This window comes from Myripristis murdjan, chromosome 14 (genome assembly GCF_902150065.1).
Source record: "Myripristis murdjan chromosome 14, fMyrMur1.1, whole genome shotgun sequence".
Classification (NCBI taxonomy): Eukaryota; Metazoa; Chordata; class Actinopteri; order Holocentriformes; family Holocentridae; genus Myripristis; species Myripristis murdjan.
In genome coordinates, this window is record NC_043993.1 from 14,700,414 (window position 1) to 14,721,352 (window position 20,939).

The 20,939-nt window shown below is 41.1% G+C and overlaps 2 protein-coding genes across 4 annotated transcripts in view; both read left to right on the forward strand.

The window, feature by feature from the left end:
- Positions 1 to 13,773, forward strand: part of LOC115371113 (T-lymphoma invasion and metastasis-inducing protein 1-like) — a 54,021-nt gene extending 40,248 nt beyond the window's left edge. Inside the window, 12 exon segments of the mRNA XM_030068261.1 lie at positions 2,740 to 2,964; positions 3,407 to 3,475; positions 3,945 to 4,070; positions 4,458 to 4,566; positions 5,650 to 5,829; positions 6,012 to 6,130; positions 6,317 to 6,425; positions 7,638 to 7,696; positions 8,106 to 8,202; positions 9,340 to 9,427; positions 9,580 to 9,752; positions 10,208 to 13,773. Coding sequence (XP_029924121.1) covers positions 2,740 to 2,964; positions 3,407 to 3,475; positions 3,945 to 4,070; positions 4,458 to 4,566; positions 5,650 to 5,829; positions 6,012 to 6,130; positions 6,317 to 6,425; positions 7,638 to 7,696; positions 8,106 to 8,202; positions 9,340 to 9,427; positions 9,580 to 9,752; positions 10,208 to 10,899 — 2,046 coding nt within the window. The 3' untranslated portion in view covers positions 10,900 to 13,773.
- Positions 13,774 to 16,117: 2,344 nt separating this feature from the next.
- The window catches only part of grik1a (glutamate receptor, ionotropic, kainate 1a), a 44,128-nt gene continuing 39,306 nt past the window's right edge, over positions 16,118 to 20,939 (forward strand). For all 3 annotated transcript variants that reach the window (XM_030068250.1, XM_030068251.1, XM_030068252.1), the window contains exon 1: positions 16,118 to 16,523. In XM_030068250.1, coding sequence (XP_029924110.1) covers positions 16,394 to 16,523 — 130 coding nt within the window. In that variant the 5' untranslated portion in view covers positions 16,118 to 16,393. The remainder of the gene's footprint in view (positions 16,524 to 20,939) is intronic.

Here is a 20,939-nt window from a genome sequence, read left to right on the forward strand (position 1 = left end):
TCTTGTATTCGCTGCAGACAGTAAGTCAATATCACGGCATTAATTTCATCTTTGCCTCAGTTTTGTCTCTTTGAGTGAGACCACATAGGGAACTTTGATCCTTTTAAAAAATGTGTGCAGTGCAAGTGAGAACATGATTTGTGTTGGTATGTCAGTGTAAGTGGTGTTGATGTAGCTTGAGCGCCTAAGGCATTAAGCGGGGATATGATCTATTATCTGTGGGCTTATTGGTTTGATTTACGCTGCACACTTCTGACCAATTTTTGTGTGTGAGCCCTCCAATGTTGTTGTTAAAAAAATGTTTTTCTTCACATGACTGTGTGCTTATTTTTTTTTGAGTTTCAACATCGAAACTCACATGGCTGACAAATTTTAAGTGTGCATCCATTAGTGTGGTAGAACTGGTTTGAATACCACAATGGAAAATAGTTTGTGTCATGTCTCTGGTCCACCAGGATACAAGCCGTGGAATCAGCAAAGACAGCCCATGTCAGAGCCATACCAGCAGAGGCAGTGTGTTATCATGGATGACAATAAATAAACACAACCCTTTCACTAATCACACACAGATGAGGACCTAATATGTTGTGCACATACTGTTGTGAAACGAAACATGTCTGTGCTGTTGTGAATGATGGTGCTGACTAATTATATGTTTTATGTGTTCTCTCTGCTATTCTTAAATGCAGTTTGACCTGAATGGCTTCATCAGCTAGACTACGCAACAGGCAGTACTTAGCAGTACACAAGGAAGTTGTTTGTGCTTGTGCGCGTGTGTGTATGTACTGCCACGCTGTGCCAGTTCCTAACTGAAACTGAAGTGAGGATTGAAAGCTAACCACCTGCAGTCAGTTTCCTAAGATGGCGATGAAATGACAGTCCAAAATGTAACACTGCCATCTTAGGAAAAAATATTCCCTGCTGGCATCTACCTGTCCAACAGAAAACAGACCAACATTATATTATATTTTCCTTTTTCCCGCACATTTTTGTAGCTTCCTATTGGTTGTGGTGCTATCATTCTGGCTGTTATTGGGTGGGAGTTACGCATCCAAAGCTTAAAGGCCGACGCCCAGAGCACACCAAAACAAGCATATCCATGCAGAGGGTAGGGTCGCTGCAGATACACACACCAACTCACACTTCTAGTGGGCCATGATGACTAATTGGGTATATTTTTGTATGAGTCTGTATATTATAGAGGGAAATGTGTAGGAAAATCCTATTCATTTTGCTTTTATGGTTGTGATTTGGCATTTCGGGTTAGTCCTGGGGTTTAGATGATAGAATAAATGAATATGAATCCGATTAATAATTTGCTGCAGTTTGCTGTATGTGTGTGGGCTGAGCTCATTTATTTGCTCCCACTTGGTAAAGAATTGCTTTTACTAATTGTCATTTAATCTATTAGTTCTGGCTGAGTAGCTGATAGTGAAAGGATGTGAATTCCTCTCTGTCTCCATCTCTCAACAGACTTCACAACCCTAGCAGCAGCAGCCTGTCTGGGCTTGGCACACAAAACAGTTTCAACATGGCACTAATTCACTAATGTTTGAGATGAACTGAATTACTAATATTACTTTTTTTTAAAAGGATGGAACAAATTGTATTTGTACGGTCAAATATTGGAAAAAGTCAAAATTTGCATTTGAGTACTGTGGAGGAAAATTGCTGCATCACTCATGGTGCATTACAGATTTGTTTTTACACATCCAGCCTCTCACTCTTTACCCCTCTCTCTCTTTTATCGCCTACACACTTGTTCTCACATTCAAGGCCTTTGGACTGTGAAAGAGAGAATTGGAGCTGGACAGAGCCTCTCGATCCTGTTTCTGTTCCTGTGTGGGTCTCTGTGTGTAATTCTTCATCTGAAAATGTTCCTACACTCCTGTTGGGCATCAGTCCCTAACAAGACTGACCACATGCATTATCACTTCGTCTTTTTCCTAAAGGCAGCGAGCTTCTGTAAAAGTTATGCAGAGCAGAAATGGTAGCAGCAGTGTTTATCTGCTGATATAGCCAGCGGCAGGAAAATTGGAAGACTCCTGTTTTTGAAGCTAGCCACCTATTATTCGAGTACTAGACCTGCTACCTCAGGACCTGACCTGGCAGGTCTGCTCATGTTTGGTATTTTTGATGCCAGGGCATCAAAACGTAGGTGGGGTGTTGTTCAGTGAAGCCTTGAAAGAATGTATTTGTAAGTTTGCTTTTGTGTAGGTGCTTCAGATTTTGATGTTGTGCACATAAATGTTTTTATGTGTGCACGTTCTGTACATTATGTGTATGTCTTTCAAACAGTGAAGTGATTTCTTAACTGTTTTGTAACTTGAGTTTTCAGTCTATGGATGGCCATGGTTAGAGTATGTCAGGTAGTTGTGCTTGGATGAACATAGGAAGAACACGCTTCCTGAAAAATCGAATGAATGAAAATGAAAGCCCTTGAAAGTCTTCAAATACATCTGATTCTTTTTTCTGAATGAACGTTAGAAATAATATTTCTTTCATCCTTGGCTTTTAAAAACAAGGCACCATTCATAACATACTGATGATGATGGACAACAGCTGCTTTTCAATCCAGAATGTTAAAAATGCATCAATAGAAGTGCTTCTTGACTTATATGGTGTTTTGGGTGCAACAAATCATGAAATACATTGGCGTAAATTCATACAAAAGTCCTAAAAATGTGTAGAAAGTGACAATTCATTGTTTTTTTCTGTCTTTGTTTTGTCTCTACCCAGAGCACAGAGCAGGTCACCGCTTTCTGCCGCAGTCTCCATGACATGAATCCCCTGGAGTGCCCTATGTCATCCTCCTCTTCCTCGTCCTCATCCTCCCTCTCTCCCAGCCCTGTGTCAGCCATACCACCCACGGCAGGCACTGTCACCCAGAGACAGCTCTCCGACGCAGACAAACTCCGCAAGGTCATCACTGAGCTGGTTGAAACAGAGAAGACTTACGTCAAAGTCAGTACTAGCTCTGTGGAATGTGTGTGTGTGTGTGTGTTTAATGTCTGTTCAAAACGACCCACAGTGCATTAGTCATTTTCCCATCAGTGAGCCAAATCTTGTATTCTTGTATTCACTGACAAATGGCACAGGATCTCACATTCATAACTATTAAGTTACTGTGTTGTAATTCAGCTTGATAGGCATGCACTATGTTAAACGTGTTGTGTGTGTGTGTGTGTGTGTGTGTGTGTGTGTGTGTGAGAGTGGGTGTCATGGAGGATTTGGTTCACACCTGTGTGAGCTGATTTGACACCCTTCACATTCTATTATTTAAATTCAGACATGCTGACAGCACATCAACCACATCATCTGACTTTGCTCTGCATCACTGTTCTTCTATGAACATCTGATCACATGCTGATCTTGTTCATATCTCCAATGCTAATGTGTATTTCAGGACCTGAGCTGCCTAATAGAGCGCTACCTGACGCCCTTGCAGAAGGAGAGTTTTCTTACACAGGATGAGGTACTTTCTACTTGATTTCTATCACCCAAGACTAAAACTCTACAGAAAAAAACTGAAATATTGTGGGTATATTTAAATAAACTGTATTTTTAAAGTACAGATAAAACAGTATTTTGAGAGTATCCGATTTTTGTATGGTGACATATTTCCAGGTGAATCACAGCAGATAGATGGGACATAAATTTGGGAGGAATTTGATTTGAACATGGAAAAGTGGGTGTGAATCTTTGTCTGAAGCTTTGTGCTACTAAAAGTAGAAGATTGACAGGTGGATGTCATGATATTATTGGTTGAAATTGCTCGCTTCATTTCCTAAGTGTGCGTATTATTTTGTTTTTAGAGGAAGAAAACATTATTGTATTTTGATACAAGAAACTGATTTTTTTTTTTTTCAGTTTTTTCAGTTCATTTCATAACGACTTAAAAATGTAAATAGTATCACAGTGAATTTGCTCTGTGTGTTCTGTAGCTGGATGTTTTGTTTGGTAACCTCGGGGAGATGGTGGAGTTCCAGGTGGAGTTTCTGCGTACCCTAGAAGATGGAATCAGACTGGTGCCAGACCTGGACAAACTGGAGAGGGTAGAGCAATTTAAGGTGAGGAGAGAGGGCTCTGTTTCGCTCTATTTCTGTTTTTCAATCAGCCCTCATGGGCGAGTTCTATATGTATATGCTCAATATTCACTTCTGGTAGGTTTCTATGACTATATCGTATGCGAAATTGACATGTGCTGTAATTGCACAAGTGTGTTTGCCCAAATTCCTTTTGGCCAGGTACAAAAAAAAGGAAAGTAAAGAGAACAACTGCAGTCTCAATGATTTTAAAGCATGCATAAACACTACTGGAGAAAGTGCTTTTCTCTGACATATAAGCAAGTTCCTATTTCGATCACAACAGAGATGATTGAGGGCATGTGTGTTAGATTTCACTTGATATTACCATTATGATAGCATAACATGTACCTCTGCCATATGTCTCCATAGAAAGTGTTATTCTCCTTGGGCGGATCGTTCTTGTACTATGCTGATCGCTTCAAGATCTACAGCGCCTTCTGTGCCAGCCACACTAAGGTCCCCAAAGTCCTGGCTAAAGGTAAAGGAATACACACATTCATGGCAGGCACTGGTCACACAGCCCTCCACTGGTCACAGTGCACTTACAGCACACACAGTACAATATGTCAAAGATGGCCTGAAGGTGGTCAGGTCATCTGCTTTTTTATGCTTTCTAACATCCTTGACATTGGTTTATGGATTGTTGTAAGGCATGTGACAGCTTAAAGGCTAGTGGGGTATTGTATTAGAGAAAAAAAAAAAAAATGGAAGCTCTGCTTAGTGAAGACATGACAGAACCAGAAGCCAAAGGGGCGAGAGCATCGAAAGCCAGCCTAAAGGCTTTATGTCATTTCAGTCTACTAGTGTAAGCTGCGGTAGAGAAGGTCATCTGCAGTGCCAGTGTCTGCAGCCATCTTAAGACACAACAGTTAGTTCCTCAAGACCACCTCACTATGTGTTGCTTATACCATAGAGAAGCATTTGAAAGTGCAATGTAATCATTCTGCATTACAGCTAACCTGAGTAACAATTAATTGTGTTCAGTTGGCAGTTTATCATCATATAGGAACAGTTCACCCAAAATACCAAAAATATATTTTACCACTTACCCATAATCCAATCGATTTAGGTTTCCAGCCTGTGATGATCTTATCTGTCTCCCAGCACCCCGATACACTGGGGCTGGGCACATATTCCTTTGTGGAGTTCAAATGGTCAAAAATGTACATGTGAAAAACCCAACAGCAGCAGCTCTACCTAAAGACAGTGACACGGATGCCCGACATAATCCACAGCCCTCTGGGTTGAAGACTTTCCCTGAGAACTATGTCCTGCCAGAACACCAGAAAAATGTATCTATCCTCCCTCAAGATGTATGAATTCAGGGCAGATAGATATCTGGACTTCTTTTTAGAGATAGCTGAATATCTGTTTATAGGCAGTTATCTTTCATATCAGCTCATGCATTTCCTGCTCAGCACTAGCAAGCCATTCAGGATATTTCCCTGGCCTCTGTTGAATGCATATTGAGACCGACTCTAATCTCCTGTGACCCTTAAAAGGAATTATTGCATATAGAAACCAAATGAACGAATGAATGCTTGTGTTTATGCTCCTCCAGCAAAGACAGACTCAGACTTCAAGGCTTTCCTGGCGGAGAGAAACCCCAGACAGCAACACTCATCCACCCTGGAGTCTTACCTGATCAAACCCATTCAGAGGGTCTTGAAGTACCCACTGCTTCTGAAGGAACTCTACTCTCTCACTGACCCGGACAGTGAGGAACACTATCACCTGGATGGTAAGGAATCGGCTGCATTGGCTATGTTTTCTTTTTGGTATAAAGTTGAACATAAGCTGTAATAGAGACTAAAATAATTTCTGCTCATCCAGCTTTGACAGGCACATTAATAAGTGTACAGCATATCATATCTATATGTATATGGTCTGGTGTTTACTATGACCCCTCTCTGTCCCATGAAGTTGCAATGAAGGCGATGAACAAAGTGGCGAGCCACATCAACGAGATGCAAAAGCTTCACGAGGAGTATGGGGCTGTTTTTGACCAACTCATCAATGAACAGACTGCGGATAAAAAAGAGGTAAAAAATTACAGAGTGCATGATTTTTGATTAGATTATTTTAGTTGCCAAATTTGGAGATGGAAGGATGCAGAGCACATATGATTCATGATATGCCCTTTCACCAAAAGCAGTCCACAGTAAATCCAATAAAAAAAATAATTTCTCACGTCCCCTCTAACCACATTAACTTCTCGTATGTCCCAGGTGGCTGACCTCTCAATGGGTGATCTGCTGCTGCATGCCACTGTAATGTGGATCAACCCACCATCCTCTTTGGTCAAGAGCAAAAAAGACCCAGATCTGTCTGCTTTTGGTAAGGCTCACTGATAAGGACCCAGTGCATACTGGATTACATTGCTATATGACACCCTTGTCACTAGCTTTTAGATATAAATGTATTTATCAAGGCATTTTTTTCCATTGTAAAGGTTATTGTCTCAGCATTTTGCACAATGACTTGCAGTTTTTGATTCTGTATATTTTTCTAAATCATACCCAGTATTTAAAACAGGCTAAGATTTTGAATGTTGATGGGAGAAAAAAGCTCCAAAGGCTAAATTAAACTCCAGTCAAACTCTGTAAAAAATGTTGACTGTATCTTTATTGGCAGGGTTTGCTAAAAAATTACATAACTCTGAAAATCCTTATGAGATGAGGATTTGAGATGGACAGATGAATTGAAAAGAGCTCAAACTCATATTAAATACTAGCAAAGCAATGTGGGATGTTCTGAGCTGGATGGACGAACAGAAATCTTTATAGACTGTAGATACCGTGCGGGCAGTGGGACTTCCCCAGGTGCTGTTTGGCAACAGGAATGATAATCTATCAAACAAAGAAATATTTCTGCTTGGACTGAACTGAATATTTGAATGTCTTCTGCTCTAAAGAAACATTAGGTGCATGACGGTAATGGAATAAGTTGAAGACTTTCAGTATGTGGCAGAATAATTTCATTGTTGGTTCTGTCATGGCACTTTATCCCAGATAATACCATTAGGTAGTGTGCTGACAGGTGGAACAGAAATAGACTTGGTTAAAGGAGATGATTTATGGGGCATTGCATGAGGGATCTCTCCATTATGTTTTTTTTTTTTTTTTTTTTTTTTTACTTTTCATGTGAAGTGCAGCATTTCAAATTCACATTAATGGGATCTCTCTCTTTCCTCGAAGGAACCATAAGTGCCATCTGTCTTGAAATGCTACTTGGCTTGAACACAGAGAATGAATAAATATTGCATCTATAAGGGCTTTCCCTTGAATGGCAACAGTAGGAGGAAGTCATTGCTTTGTATTTGCCGTGTCGTGGCTCCCCTCACGTGCTCTAATGTATGTCAACACTTTGAGGCATTTTTTCCGTTAAATACTATATCTAAAAGCCTCCACTGACATTGATGCCTCAGGGTCTCACTGTAGTAAATGCTGCTGCAGGATGTCTTTATATATATATATGGTGAGTGAATGCAGCTCACCCTAATGGTTTCTCTCATTCTCTGGCTTCATCTCTCCCTTTGCCCCCTTCTAGTGTTCAAAACAGCAGTGGTCTTTGTGTACAAGGACTGTTCCAAACAGAGGAAAAAAATCGTAAGTGCTACTTCTTTTTATTTTTTTCTTATTCTCTCTTAGTGTGTGATACACTGTGTGGGAGGATGTCTGCTGACTGGTTCGAGGGCTGAGGGCTTCCCTTGCGCTGCTTTGAAAGTGGCCTTTTATTTATAGAGGCGTATTGAGGCCATGAAGAAATTAAGGTTATCTCTTTGATCACCGAGACAGCAGGCCATCTTTGTGAAAGAGAGCAGTAATAAACAGTACACTAGACTGAAGAGACTTTACACGCACATGATGCCGTCCCCTAACACAGTATAGGAGATGGCTGTGTCTTTGAAACCACGCATAGGCCTTCTTTTACAGCTCTCTTGCACCCTCTTCTGTTACACTGATGCATTGCAGCCAGCCCAGTGTTTGATATTCCAATCAATACCTCTGTTTTCAGGGTGGATCTCATCGTGCGTCTGTAACTGATGACAAGGATCCCTTCCGCTTCCGTCACATGATCTCCACCGACTCTCTCCAAGTCCGTGCTCTTGCAAGTGAGTTAACCACAGTGACATGCAACATCATTACTTTTCTAATCTCCTGCAATGTCTCCTGAACGCTTTACCCAGAGGTGTTTTAGTGAAGTTGACGTTCAGAATGAGGCTGAGCAAGATTCAGAATGAGGTTTAACACAATCGCACAACCAGTCATACAGTATTTGTCAGGTAAAGTTTTGGCTTGCCTTTCCAATTCAAATTTATCAGCCAGTATGTCAAGCACTACTAGAATTTAGTTATAGTATTAATGGTACAATAAAAAGGAACAAACAAACACGCATAAAAACAAACATACATATGTCTTGCCTTTTGTTATCTGCTTATTAGTCCACTATCTGTATTGATCTTGTTCAGTCAGATCTGAGGAAACCTGTGGAGGCTGTTTAATCCCTCTTGCCAGGAAGCATCGACTGCAAAACTGATACTGTCAGGCAGCCAGATGCCTGTGTAATGGAGCTGGGCACCTATTCATGATTGGGAAAACAATTAGGGGTTTGAATATTTATACCTTCTGCAATTAAATGTGTTAAATACATCCATAGATATATCGGAGCTCATAGTTTGAGAATATCTTTGCTGGCTGTTTGAATTCAGGAGCTGGAGTCTGCATTGGATATATGTGTATTTAACTTCATTTCTCAATACTAGATGAAAGATAAAACAAATTTTTCCAGAACTCTGCTATCAGTATTCTAGTAGTGCCAGTACAAAATGTTTATTTCTGCTCCAAAGAAATTGTTTGGACAGCACTTGGGAGGACACTTAGTCACTGGCTGGTGAAAGGGTTCGTGTTCCAAACCCAAAATCCAAAACCATGGAGGTTGTGTCCTGATGACGTGGGACATTCTGATGTTGGCTGGGTGATGCTGCTTTTTAATGTCCTCTCCCACAGAATATAAATGATAATCATCATAAACAAAACAGATACATGCTCATTAGCAAATTTGTGCACAATCCTCCTCCACATTCTGTCTTAGACAGACCTTAAATCCCCCCACTGGCAGTTTGGCTCAAGTGTGATCATTTATTTGCCTAATGGTCAGTTGCTAAAGCAAAAGCAATTGATGTCTGAAATTAAGTAAATGCTTTTGTAAATGTAAATTACACCTCTGTCCTTTTGTATCTCTCTCTCAGACGCTGAGGGTACAGCAATGTGTGAGATAGTTCACACCAAGTCTGAGTCTGAGGGAAGACCAGAGAGGACCTTCCAGCTGTGCTGCAGGTATGCTTTTCTCCAGATGCAACACTAGTTAAAAGTGTGCACTCATGGACTGTAAGGTGATTGGAATAATAATTAAAAAAAAACTAAATGGCTTATATTTTGATGAAATTGTAGGTAACAGTGCATGTTTGTGTGTGTGTGTTTGTTTCCAGCTCTCCAGACAGTAAGAAGGACTTTGTGAAAGCAGTCCACTCCATCCTGAGGGAAAAGCAGCGTCGCCAGTTGCTTAAGACAGAATCTCTGCCACCCAACCAGCAGTATGTCCCATTTGGGGGAAAACGTCTCTGTGCCCTCAAAGGGGCACGGCCAACCATGAATAGAGCAGGTGAGATTATAATGTGTGTGTGTGTGTGTGTGTGTGTGTGTGTGTGTGTGTGTGTGTGTGTGTGTGTGTGTGTGTGTGTGTGTGTGTGTGTGTGTGTGTGTGTGTGTGTGTGTGTGTGTGTGTGTGTGTGTGTGTGTGTGTGTGTGTGTGTTCTTAAACTTTTTTAAGAACCATATTAGTCCTTGTCACTGTCTGCCACAAATTGCATTAGTGTGCACAGAATATGCTTTTGTAGTTTAGAAGTCATGAAGTCAAGCATTAATGGGTGGAATTAACTGTGTAGCAGTTTTCAAGTTAGCCTTGGCTTCCAAGCTCCCAAAGTTAATTCTGTACACTTGTGCAATGAATAATTCTGGCAGACAGGTACGATCATGAGTGAGGTGAAAAGTCAAGAGGACCAGGAAGGTTCTTTTAATTGTGTTATAAGTCCTCCAACTTTTTTCTTGTCTTTGCAGCATCAGCTCCGTCTCGGACTCTTGGCCGCAGGAAGCTGGTGAGAAACCGCTTCACCATCGACACTGACCTGGTTTTCCACGGCAACAACAACAACAGCAGTGACTCTGACTCCTCCCACCACCCTTCCCCTTGCTCACCGTTGTCTCAGCATGCCCTGCTCCAGACACACAAACCTCAGGGAGAGGACACGGACCGTTGGGTGGAGGAGCAGTTTGACCTTGGTTGCTATGTCGACCATGGCGAGGGTGTCGAAGTGGAGCCGGTGAAGGAGACGGACATTTTGAGTGACGACGATGAGTATTGCAAATCTGTCCGAGCCTCATCGGCGGAGCCTGCCAACTTGGAGCGGAAAATGGAAGGACTCAGCCTGCGGGATGGAGAGATGAGGAGCCATGACCTGAATGGAGGGGTAGAGACAGAGAGAGGAAGTGAGGTCTCCCAGAGTGCAGTGCAAGACGATGGTGGTGCTCGAATGAACTGCGTTGGTGATTCAGACTTGATCCCCTCTCGGGGACATGAGGACTCCCTCCAGTCCACTGGTGTCCCTCTTGTATCCCGTTGCACAGCACCCCCCCTTAAACTCACTCCTTTAACTCTGTGTGCCGTGGAGGGGGCAGCCGACAAGGACCATGATGCCATCTGGGTGCGGCGGGATGACTACACCAACAGGTGCAATAGTGATGTCTTCTGAAGGTGGAGAGAAGAGCAGGGTATCTCCAGATGGAGTAAACAAGACTCATTCTCTGGCTCCTCACAAAAAGTAGGACCAGGGGAAAATGGTACCATAGAAGCTTTAAAGGGAGAATTGGGAGGAAAAGACATTTCTAGACTCATACAGAAGGAATTACAACCCAAACAATCCTCTCCATATCTCTACTCCACCTTCCTTCATTTCCCACCTTTCCTGCACCTCCCATGTTCTGACAATCCTGAGGCACTGAAACACCAGTGAGCGAAGGGAAAAATAATATCCTCATCTGCTCTATCGGGGTTTCGGTCACAGCTCCTTGTCCCAAGATGCTTCAACTCAAACAGAAGGAAGAGAGAGAAACCTCACTGTTTTGGACATACACCCAGGTGCACACGCAACTGTGGAAATGTATGTGAACGTATTAATAAGACCTGCACTGCATGAATACGCAACAAAACAAGCAAGTGTGCATACACAAAGTGCAAGTACAGTACACAGAAGCACAGACGCAGAGACTCCAGGCAGCTATTGTACCATACACACATTACTGAAGAGACATCATCACTGAACCATGACCTTCTGGCCAAAAAATGTCTATTTTTCAACACAGGAATGTGGGTGTTATTTTTCTCTGACTCAGAAACTGTGTTTGTATTTTAACACTCAAGGGCTGTGTGTTACTGAACTTCTTTTCAGGGGCTTTTTGGCTTACGACTGCTGTGTAAAATATTGTGAAATCCAACTAGCTTTATTGTGCTTTCATTGTTTTTAACTTAATTATCGGCTGCACACTAGTGTAATAGTCAGGAGTACAATAGAGTGCCGTTAACTTCTTGTATATTATAAAAATGCGTTGTTTTGACTTATGTCTCCCAGCATATCCGTTTAAATGGACAATAGATATTAAAGTCTACCTAAGCTTTATTTCATTATTAACTTTTTAGCTTCCTGTTTGCAGCACATTCAACTGCCCAGTATTACGAAGCAGGCTCACCTCACTGTAAAGTCACCTGGTTCCCTGCACATTTATGTCCAGACATCATCATGTTGTTGCCTAATCTTGGCCAAAATCTTTCATTGTTCTTTTGGTAACTGATCTCTCAAGACATTTAAGGGGTATTTTGCAAAATTGCCGCGGGTCCATTTAAGTGAGAAGTCAGATGCAACGATGAAAATCATGTATACTCAACCACCGAGTGTCCTCACTTATGTCGACCCTCAACAATTTTGCACCATGCACCTTTACCATACCATTTTTATCCCAAAGGTCACTTGTGTTCCTCTGATTCCAAGTCTTTGATTATTTAAATTGTAATACCCCTACCAGTCCTGTTTTACTTGAATTTTTAGTTTTTTGTTTTTTTTTTTCAGTTCAACAGACATGTTGGTAACCGTACTGTAACTGCGTATAGCTGACTTGTCATCCTTGGACCAGTTTTTGGTGTCTGCCTTCTCTCTTACTCATTTTCCACCAACAAAGAACCAAATCCTTTCCGGTTTGTGCACCAAATTTTGAACCGGTCTTTGCATTTCCACCAAATATAAACTGGTTCTTGAACACAAAACTTGGTTCTCAGCTACAGCCAGAAATTAATAGTTGTCAAGTGGGAACCAGGTGGGTGTGTATTGTTCTACAAGGAAAGATGGAGACAACTGCCAAGAAAACTTTGTGGTCTGGTTAAAAATGTTTTTTTTTCCAACACTAAAACAGATTCCCTGACACTTGCATACATGTCTCCAAATATAAACATAACATGAAAAACAACTTAGAGTTTATAATTCTCAAACTGAATTCTATCAGGGCTTTGAGATAATATGTAGGCTAATTATACCAACAGGTATGATGGGTTGGGCTCTGTCCTGCAGGAGACAGCAGGCAGGCGAGGTCACTGTGACGATGTACTCATGTGCTGCCAGAGTTTATTTTCCGTTGAGCACGCCCATCCATGATGCAATGGTCCAACTCCAAAAACTGGTCAAAAAAATATGGCCAGTGGTACCAAGAATCTTGAACCAAACCAGTTCGAGAACCAGAACGTTTTTGGTGGAAAAGGCATATCTGCAACTCCTTCTGTCCTTACCATGTCCAACAGCATCAGAACCACAAAAAGAGCTGACTCAGACAGACCAATTTTAAAGGTGCACTATGCAAAAATTAGGGTTGATTGACAAAACAAGGAAGAAAAGGTTAATCGGGGAGTGAGTCGCCCAACAATGGAAACCTTGTTGACTAAAACCAGGCAATTTTGTGCTTACTGCAGAGTTTTTGTCTGCGTCTAAACGATCCTCACTTCAATCGACTCTTGGCAGTCTTGTGCAGTGCACCTTTCAAGACAGACATCTGGTTGGAATGGAGCAAACCTATACAAGAACAAGCCTACACTCTTCTTAAAATGTCTCTCCACTTCTAACCTCTCATGTCACTCTCCTTGTATTCCCTCACCACTATATAGGCCATGCCATTTCACAACATCTTTTCACAACAACACAGTGATTGCTCAGCACCTTAATGGATGTACTGAACCTGCACTTATTTACCCAACTGTGAGGGGGGAAATCTGTAAGCTAGTCTGGTCACTGGGGCCCGGGTTGTGAGGAGGCTGAGGGGAGAAATACGCTTTGGATGTTCTTGATGTTATTGTCTTCTTCTTATGCTGATTTATTAGATTAGTTTACAGGGTGATGAGGACCTAGTTTTGACCCGGTGAGGACCTGTCCCTGAGACTTGTGAGGAACAATCACCTGTCTATAGAGATGAAGCCTGTGACAACTTCTTTGACTTCCCCCTTTGTACTTTTAAAACTGTGTTCGTACATACAACTGTGGAGTATTATCATTTTTATGTTAACAGGAAAATAAATTTTCTAAATTTAATTTTGTCAGAGGGTGGTAATTATTCATTACACACAGGATTGTTTAGATGATAGACTACTATGAAGTAATACTTTGAATAACTTGTGTGACTTGAATTTGAGTTTTTTTTTTTTTTTTTTTTTCTGAAACAGCATTGGGGATGTTTTTTCCTCATGCAGCATCTTTTCTGACAGCCTTATTTAGCAGAGTTCTCCAGCAGGTGGCACTAAAGAATCAATTTTAATTTTGTGTAATCATCCTGGACTGCTGAAATGGAAAGATTATTCATCAACTCCAGACCATGCTGTAGTTTTCATGCTTCTGAGGATAAGTGAAAGTGGAAGTGGAGAGAAATAAAAGTAATTTAGAATTTTGATGGATGATCACTATACAGTTGTGATGATGAAAAAGTCTGTTCTGAAGCTGGAGGCAATTAAAAGAACTAGGATTGGTCAAAAGGACAATTTAAAACTTTTTTTTTGCAGGAATGACAGTTCATAGTTACTAAAAAAAAAAAACGGCATGGAATAAATTGCTGAGTAAGGTCAGATTTGACAACCACTCTGACAACATTATCTTGGAAGAGTAATTTATTGGCCTATCTGAAATGACAAGGCTGATACAGCTGTAACTAACAGAGGACAGACTCAGTGGACTTTATAAAAAAAATAAAATAAAAAAGGCTCAGTTATGTTTATGACAGTTATTTTTCAAACTATAACCAAAAAAAAAAAAAAAAGCAGGCCTAGTTCAGTTCATTTAGAAGAGAATTCTTTGTTATAAATATTTTGAGAAGTGAAAATATATTACTGTTAAATGTGCAAATGTGTTGTTGCACCACAAATTGATTAATCTCATTAACTACTAATTGTATATGTTTTGAAACATCTAAATATCTGACGCATGAGTTCACTCAGATTTATGAATTTATTACTTTTGGAGGTCCAAGTGTGTTTGTCAGGTGTTCCTGGTTAAACTAAAGATCAGGGCAGCTGTGTGGTCTGTAGATTTGGCAAAGAGCCCACAGACAGGCCATTGAGATAGAAACACAAGAAATCTGGAGTCACACAGATTTTGCCTTTGAACACTGGTCTGATAGCCAAGGCCTATGGGTCAGTTTAGGGCAGGATATACAGGAGCAAAATTTGTTGTCGGAAATCTCTTTGTCTTGCAGGTCTCACTTTGAATCAGGCTACTACAGCCAATGTTCAAACAGCAGCCTGCAAAAAATAGAATAAAGAGCCTGGTCCTATGATTAGGCCTGATTTTGTAGGCTCTGTACAGATGTCAGAGCACACACATCCCAAATAAACAAATCCCAGTATAGGACCATTAAAAATTAGGCATCCCAGGACCACTATTATGGGGAATTAGGCCTGTATTTTCCGTGGTGATGGCTGGGATGTGGGAGCATCAGGTGACGCTACTGACATCCCAGATTTAAATTTAAAATTGCAGTGGACCTGTCGTGCTGTGTTTTCTATCTTTCTTTCTTTCTTTCTTTCTTTCTTTCTTTCTTTCTTTCTTTTTTATTTGTATTTTGTTTCCTATATGCAGCCACATTTCAACCACTAGAAGCAGGGTTTCCGACCGCCCAGCCTTTTAAGGACATTTCTCTGCCGCAGTGGGAGATTATCTTGTATCTGTACTGTAGTAACCTGAAGATTATTTCCCCCTCATCAGGACCGGTGGAGAGAACCGCTGCCAATCCTCTGCCCCCTAATCCAGTCCAAAGCCAGCCAAACTGGCGAGAGAAAGACAGAATTAGACCGGATGTTAGGCGACTTTCCCTTCAAAATACAAGTATGAATTCAGCCTGTATTCAGGTGTACAGCACATTTTGGGAGCACATTTTCAGAACTATATTATTATTATTATTATTATTAGTTTAGTAGTAGTAGTAGTAGTAGTAGTAGTAGTGGTAGTAGTAGCCCATCTTCCGCATGGAGGGAATTGTATGTAATTCAAGCAAATGTAAGAAATCTGTCCAAAAGATTCTTTCAAACACACACACACACGTGTTTATATCTATATCTATCTATCTATCAATCAATCAATCAATCAATCAATCAATCAATCAATCAATCTATCTATCTATATACTTCTTCACTTATCTAGACATGAAAGTAGTTCTAGTCTAGATAACATAAATCTTTCATCCATGCCTTGAAATAATTTGAAACACTCGTCCCTGTCTTACCTTATATTTTTTGTGTCATGACATCATTAAAAAGCTCCGGCTTACTGGGACGCCACTTGTCACAAAATATTTAATTTTGAAAACTTCACCGGAAGTCGTCTTTATGTTAAATCTGATCTACTTCACCTTGCACTGCGCTTCCATTCCGCTCAGCACCTACCTGGCTTGACGCGCACCGAAATGTAGTGGACCTGTTTCGCCTGCTGTTTTCAACAACAAGTTTTGGTTTGCATGACGTTTGGCTACAGAATGGTGGACAGCATAAGAAAGTTGGATCCATGTGACTGGTAGTGATTATGTCTTTTTTTTTTTTTTTTTACATGATGCGGTGTGTAAAAGCCCATACTGGGAATAACTTGGACTGCGTTCTGCGCTACGCGCTGTAGGTATGGCACACCAGGCGCTCCACTGCATGGATAAGCGCTGTTTCTTTCTGTTGCAATGTACCAGTGCGCCGTAAATATTCACGGTGAGTTCGACAAGAGAACTATGGAGAAAAGAAAGAGACTTTTCGTTTATCTTCTCGTCACGGCGCAGCTCTGTCTGAGCTCAGCACAAGTCCTCAGAATCGGTAAGCGCAACAGCTGTTTACGCACGGGCTTGTTGGAGTTTCCCTGCGTATCTGACTTGGATAAAGGAGCCAAATCCTACCTGTGTGCAGCTATAAATTGTTCCATCTCAAGTTATACAAAAGACAAAGCTTGTTCCTTTTTTTTTCTTTTGTGCGTAACGGTGCTTACAGAACCAAACGGAGAGTATGCCAGTGATCAGGGCTATCATTCTCCATGTTATATTTTTCGTGATTCTTTTAAAATCATATGGTAAAAAAAATATCTGGTATTTTGAGCTCAGGGTTCCTGTAGTTATTTACTGTTTGGGATGGTTGGCCATCAATGCGGAGGAAAAGATTACCCCCAACAAAAGACAAAATACTGCTTACTCCCTGGAGACACAAAGGTCATTTGGTAATGGCCAAGGCATTAGCACTCACCAAATCTTTGCCTAAATGACTTCCAGATGTGATCTTATAGTCTTTGTTTGTATGATGGAAAACAAAAACTGTCAGCTATGATATAGCCATGGCCTTAGGGGGACGCATTTGGAGCCAAAGTCCTCTGTTTATTCATATTTAGTGACAAGCCTGCGTCAGGTTAATTACTTTACAACGACAAATACATGTATATTGCCAGCAGTGAGGTGCGCCATTCATCCTCTCGTTAGCGCTGGAAGTATTTTTTGTGTCAAATGAAAATAATTAATATAGAAGCTTGCCATTACTGCAGAGACAAATTTTGTTTAATAATTTACAAATCGACCAGAATCAAAATTCTCAACTTTTCATGATTAGGCAGCAAAAGGCCGCCACGCCCGCTGCGTGTGTGTGTGTGACGTCGTTTGTCGTGCTAATTGACTTTAAAACTACAGGCCAGGTAGCCGACTGAAACTGAGATGTACTAACAGACTTATGCTCTCTCTCTCTCTCTCTCTCTCTCTCTCTCTCACACACACACACACACACACGCTAATAGATATCGATTCTTATATGCTCTCTCGACACCAGAGAGCCTGTTGGAGCATTTCCATTCAAAATCACGTCCCCCCGCAGCACATCTTCACTGAGACCGAGTGTGCTGACAGCGTATCCATCACTGAGATGGATGTAATGGAGTCAGAGAGGAGGGCGATGTAATCATCCGCAGGCCTGCTGTCATAAGCGCCGTGTAGCGGAGTTGAGAGAAGTGAGAGCCTCACCTGGCAGGGAGGCTGGTGACCGCTGCGGGCTGTGTTCATTATCCCAGTTTCAGGGCTCGAGTCCGCTAAGAATGGAGGCAGGATACTGGTCTCTAATTGACTGAATAATTGGGAAAATTGGTGTCAGTGCCATCTTGACATTTGCCGTTAATTTGGAGAGAGACGCGCTTAGAGGTTGGAGGCTGGATCACATGACAGCAGTGTCACCTAGAAAGATACTTGACAAAAGGTGCTTCAGAGTGGCTATAGGAAATGCATCAAATTTAACGAGCCTCGAGTGGTTCTCAGCTGATGGTCCAAAAGTGTACCCCAGATCAACTGTGTGTGGACAAAAATGGTGTAAATGAACCTAAATAAATACATTGAGTGGCGAATATCATGGAGGATCATTCATTCATTCATTCATTCATCTTCTACTATGTTTCCCACTGCAGCTTTGCAGCTTGTGAGGAAGACATGCTTCACAGACCAAAAGGAAGCTGGCCAGCTGCACAACATGGCCCGTAGACCTATGACTCTGAATAATATATTAAATTTGATTTTACTTTGGCAGAGAGGGGAAAACAATAGTAATAATTTTATTTGGTGCCAAGAGGTATTCACATTTTGGCATCAGGCCATCAAAGCTAAAATCATCACACACACACACACACACACACACACACACACACACACACACACACAGGCTTGTCTTTATCTTTTTTTTATCACTCACATGCATACACACAAATATATGTCTATATGTACATCTATATATGTATGTGTATGTGTGTGTGTGTGTGTGTGTGTGTGTGTGTGTGTGTGTGTGTGTGTGTATGTATGTATCTATTAATCGTAGAATCGTAAAAGTATATCCAAATGTTTGGCCACTCATACGTACATTACTGGCCCTACTGTATACATTTTGAAAATATAACTGGGAGCATATTTCAGCATAGGCTATATTTATTTCCAAAGGGACAGCATTTGTTCATTTTATCAAGATTTCATCTTGTGCAGTTCACACTTGAGCTACATCTGAGCTGGAGTTTAGCTCTGGGTCATTCATCAATATTCAGGACTGTTCCAGACCAATAATTTCAGCTTTGATAGTCCAGTTCACACCCTGGACAACACAAGTGCAGGGATTGCCAGAAGATTTACATATGTGTGTGTGTGTGTGTGTGTGTGTGTGTGTGTGACAGAGAGAGAGAGAGAGAGAGAGAGAGAGAGAGAGAGAGAGAGAGAGAGAGAGAGAGAGACAGAGACAGACAGAGACAGAGAGACAGACAGACAGAGAGAGAGAGAGGATCACACTCTGAAGGTGTCACTTCTCAGAATCTGTTCAGGAGTTGCTTCATTTAAGCTGGAGATGTGACCTTCATTCAGAAAAGGCTACCTACCTATTTTCATTCATTAGTTCTCTTTTCTCAAACAACCGACCATTAGGAAAATGAACAAATCTCTCTTGAGCCAATTTAGCAGAGTTTTGGAAACTTGGCTCTCACTTCTGCATGTCACAGATATATGCTGTGGAGCTGGCCGCCTCAGAGGCATGATCATCTATCCTGCTGGCAGAAACCCAGGGTTTTTGGGCTCAAAATGGAGAGAGACTCATCCTGAGTGGAGAGTGTAGTCTGTCTTAAACCGGCATGAATAATTTTAGTGCTTGTTGCCCTGGATCACACAGTCCTGTAAGCTTCCTGGTGTGATGTGTAAATTGAGTTAAGCAGGCTGAACCCAACTGGTTTGAGGAAATTGTTTTTTAACCCACTTCTCTCCTCTGTCTAATTTAAAAGGGCACTTTTGAATTGTCTGAGTCAGTGGCACTTATGTCTATTCTCTCTGTGAGCACCAAGTTAATGGATTTGAGACCTGACAGAGACTCAACCTGTGAGGACGTTTTAGTCCTGTGCCAGCATGAGCCGTGCCTGTAATGAACAGAATGTTTTTGTCAGTGTCAGTAATGGCAAAATATAATTAGCAATATACAATACCTGCTATTGCTGTTTAGAGGGAATGTGATAGGTAGTTTTTTTTTTTTTTTTTTTTGTTTGTTTTTGTGGGAAGTCAATAGTGCCAAAATGGTACAGCTGAGGCTGTTTGACCCTAATATCTTGACTTGACCATCTTTAATACACAGTACATCAGCATCATCAGTGTTTTCTGGACCAAAATAAAACAGCTTGATATGTAATACAGAGATTTAATATAGAATTGTTCTTCCTTTCCTATTTGTACTTATGTACAAATTCTACTGGCGAAAAGGCTTCAGATATATGCCATTGTGCTATCTTCGTCAGATATTTAGAGCAACCTGTTGGGCCTTTAGGTGGCCAGCAGTCATTATAACCACAGCTCTCTCTCTCTCTCTCTCTCTCTCTCTCTCTCTCTCTCTCTCTCTCTCTCCCTCTTTTCCACCTCTCAACTCTGTCTTTGTCCTTGATTGCATTCTTGCCCTGATTGCTCAGTTGTTAGGTTACCGTGATTTGTTGTTGTGGACAAAATCATTACTGTATGTTTTCTCAACAAGAGGGGTGGAGTGCAGGGAAATGTGTCATTCACATTGACAGCTAGGATCCCTTTACTCTCCCACATGCATTTCCTGCTGCTTTCTAAAGTAGATGATAATCTGTTTTTGGCCTAGAGAGAGAGTGTGTGTGAGAGAGAGAGAATGTGAGAAAAGACAAATGATATTCCTATATCTGGTGGTTTCAATCACTGTCAAAATGAAGTCTCCTAATCGTCCATCTCAGTGATCTTTCAGTGATGCATGTGGCTCAGTCCACATACGCATCTTAGGTGACACTTTAATTTATAACTGTATCCCCCACACCCCACCCAAACCCTGCTTTGTAACATAGAGGTAAACAAAAGGTGAGAAAATATGAACTCTAGTCAGTGATTGTTATAAAATAGTAAAAAAAGAAAAAGTAACAAAAACTTCCAATTGGAGCAAAATTTAGTTTTTTTTTTTTTTTTTTTTTAAATTTTTAATGAGTAATTTGTTTTTTCCCTTAAAACAATGGTCCTCAAGAGTCTGCAGGCTTTCAGTCCAACTAATTTCACTGATTAGTTCTTCCTCCCGAGTTGAAAGTGTGCTAATCAGTGAGATCAGCTGCTGTAGAGATTTGTTGCAATCAAAACCTGCAGACTTTTTGGCCCCAGTGGCATTCGGGAGCCAGTGGTTTAAAAGTCCCTAACCTCGTCTTTTACACTGCCTTCTATGGTGTATGTAATGAACCTACTTTGTAAA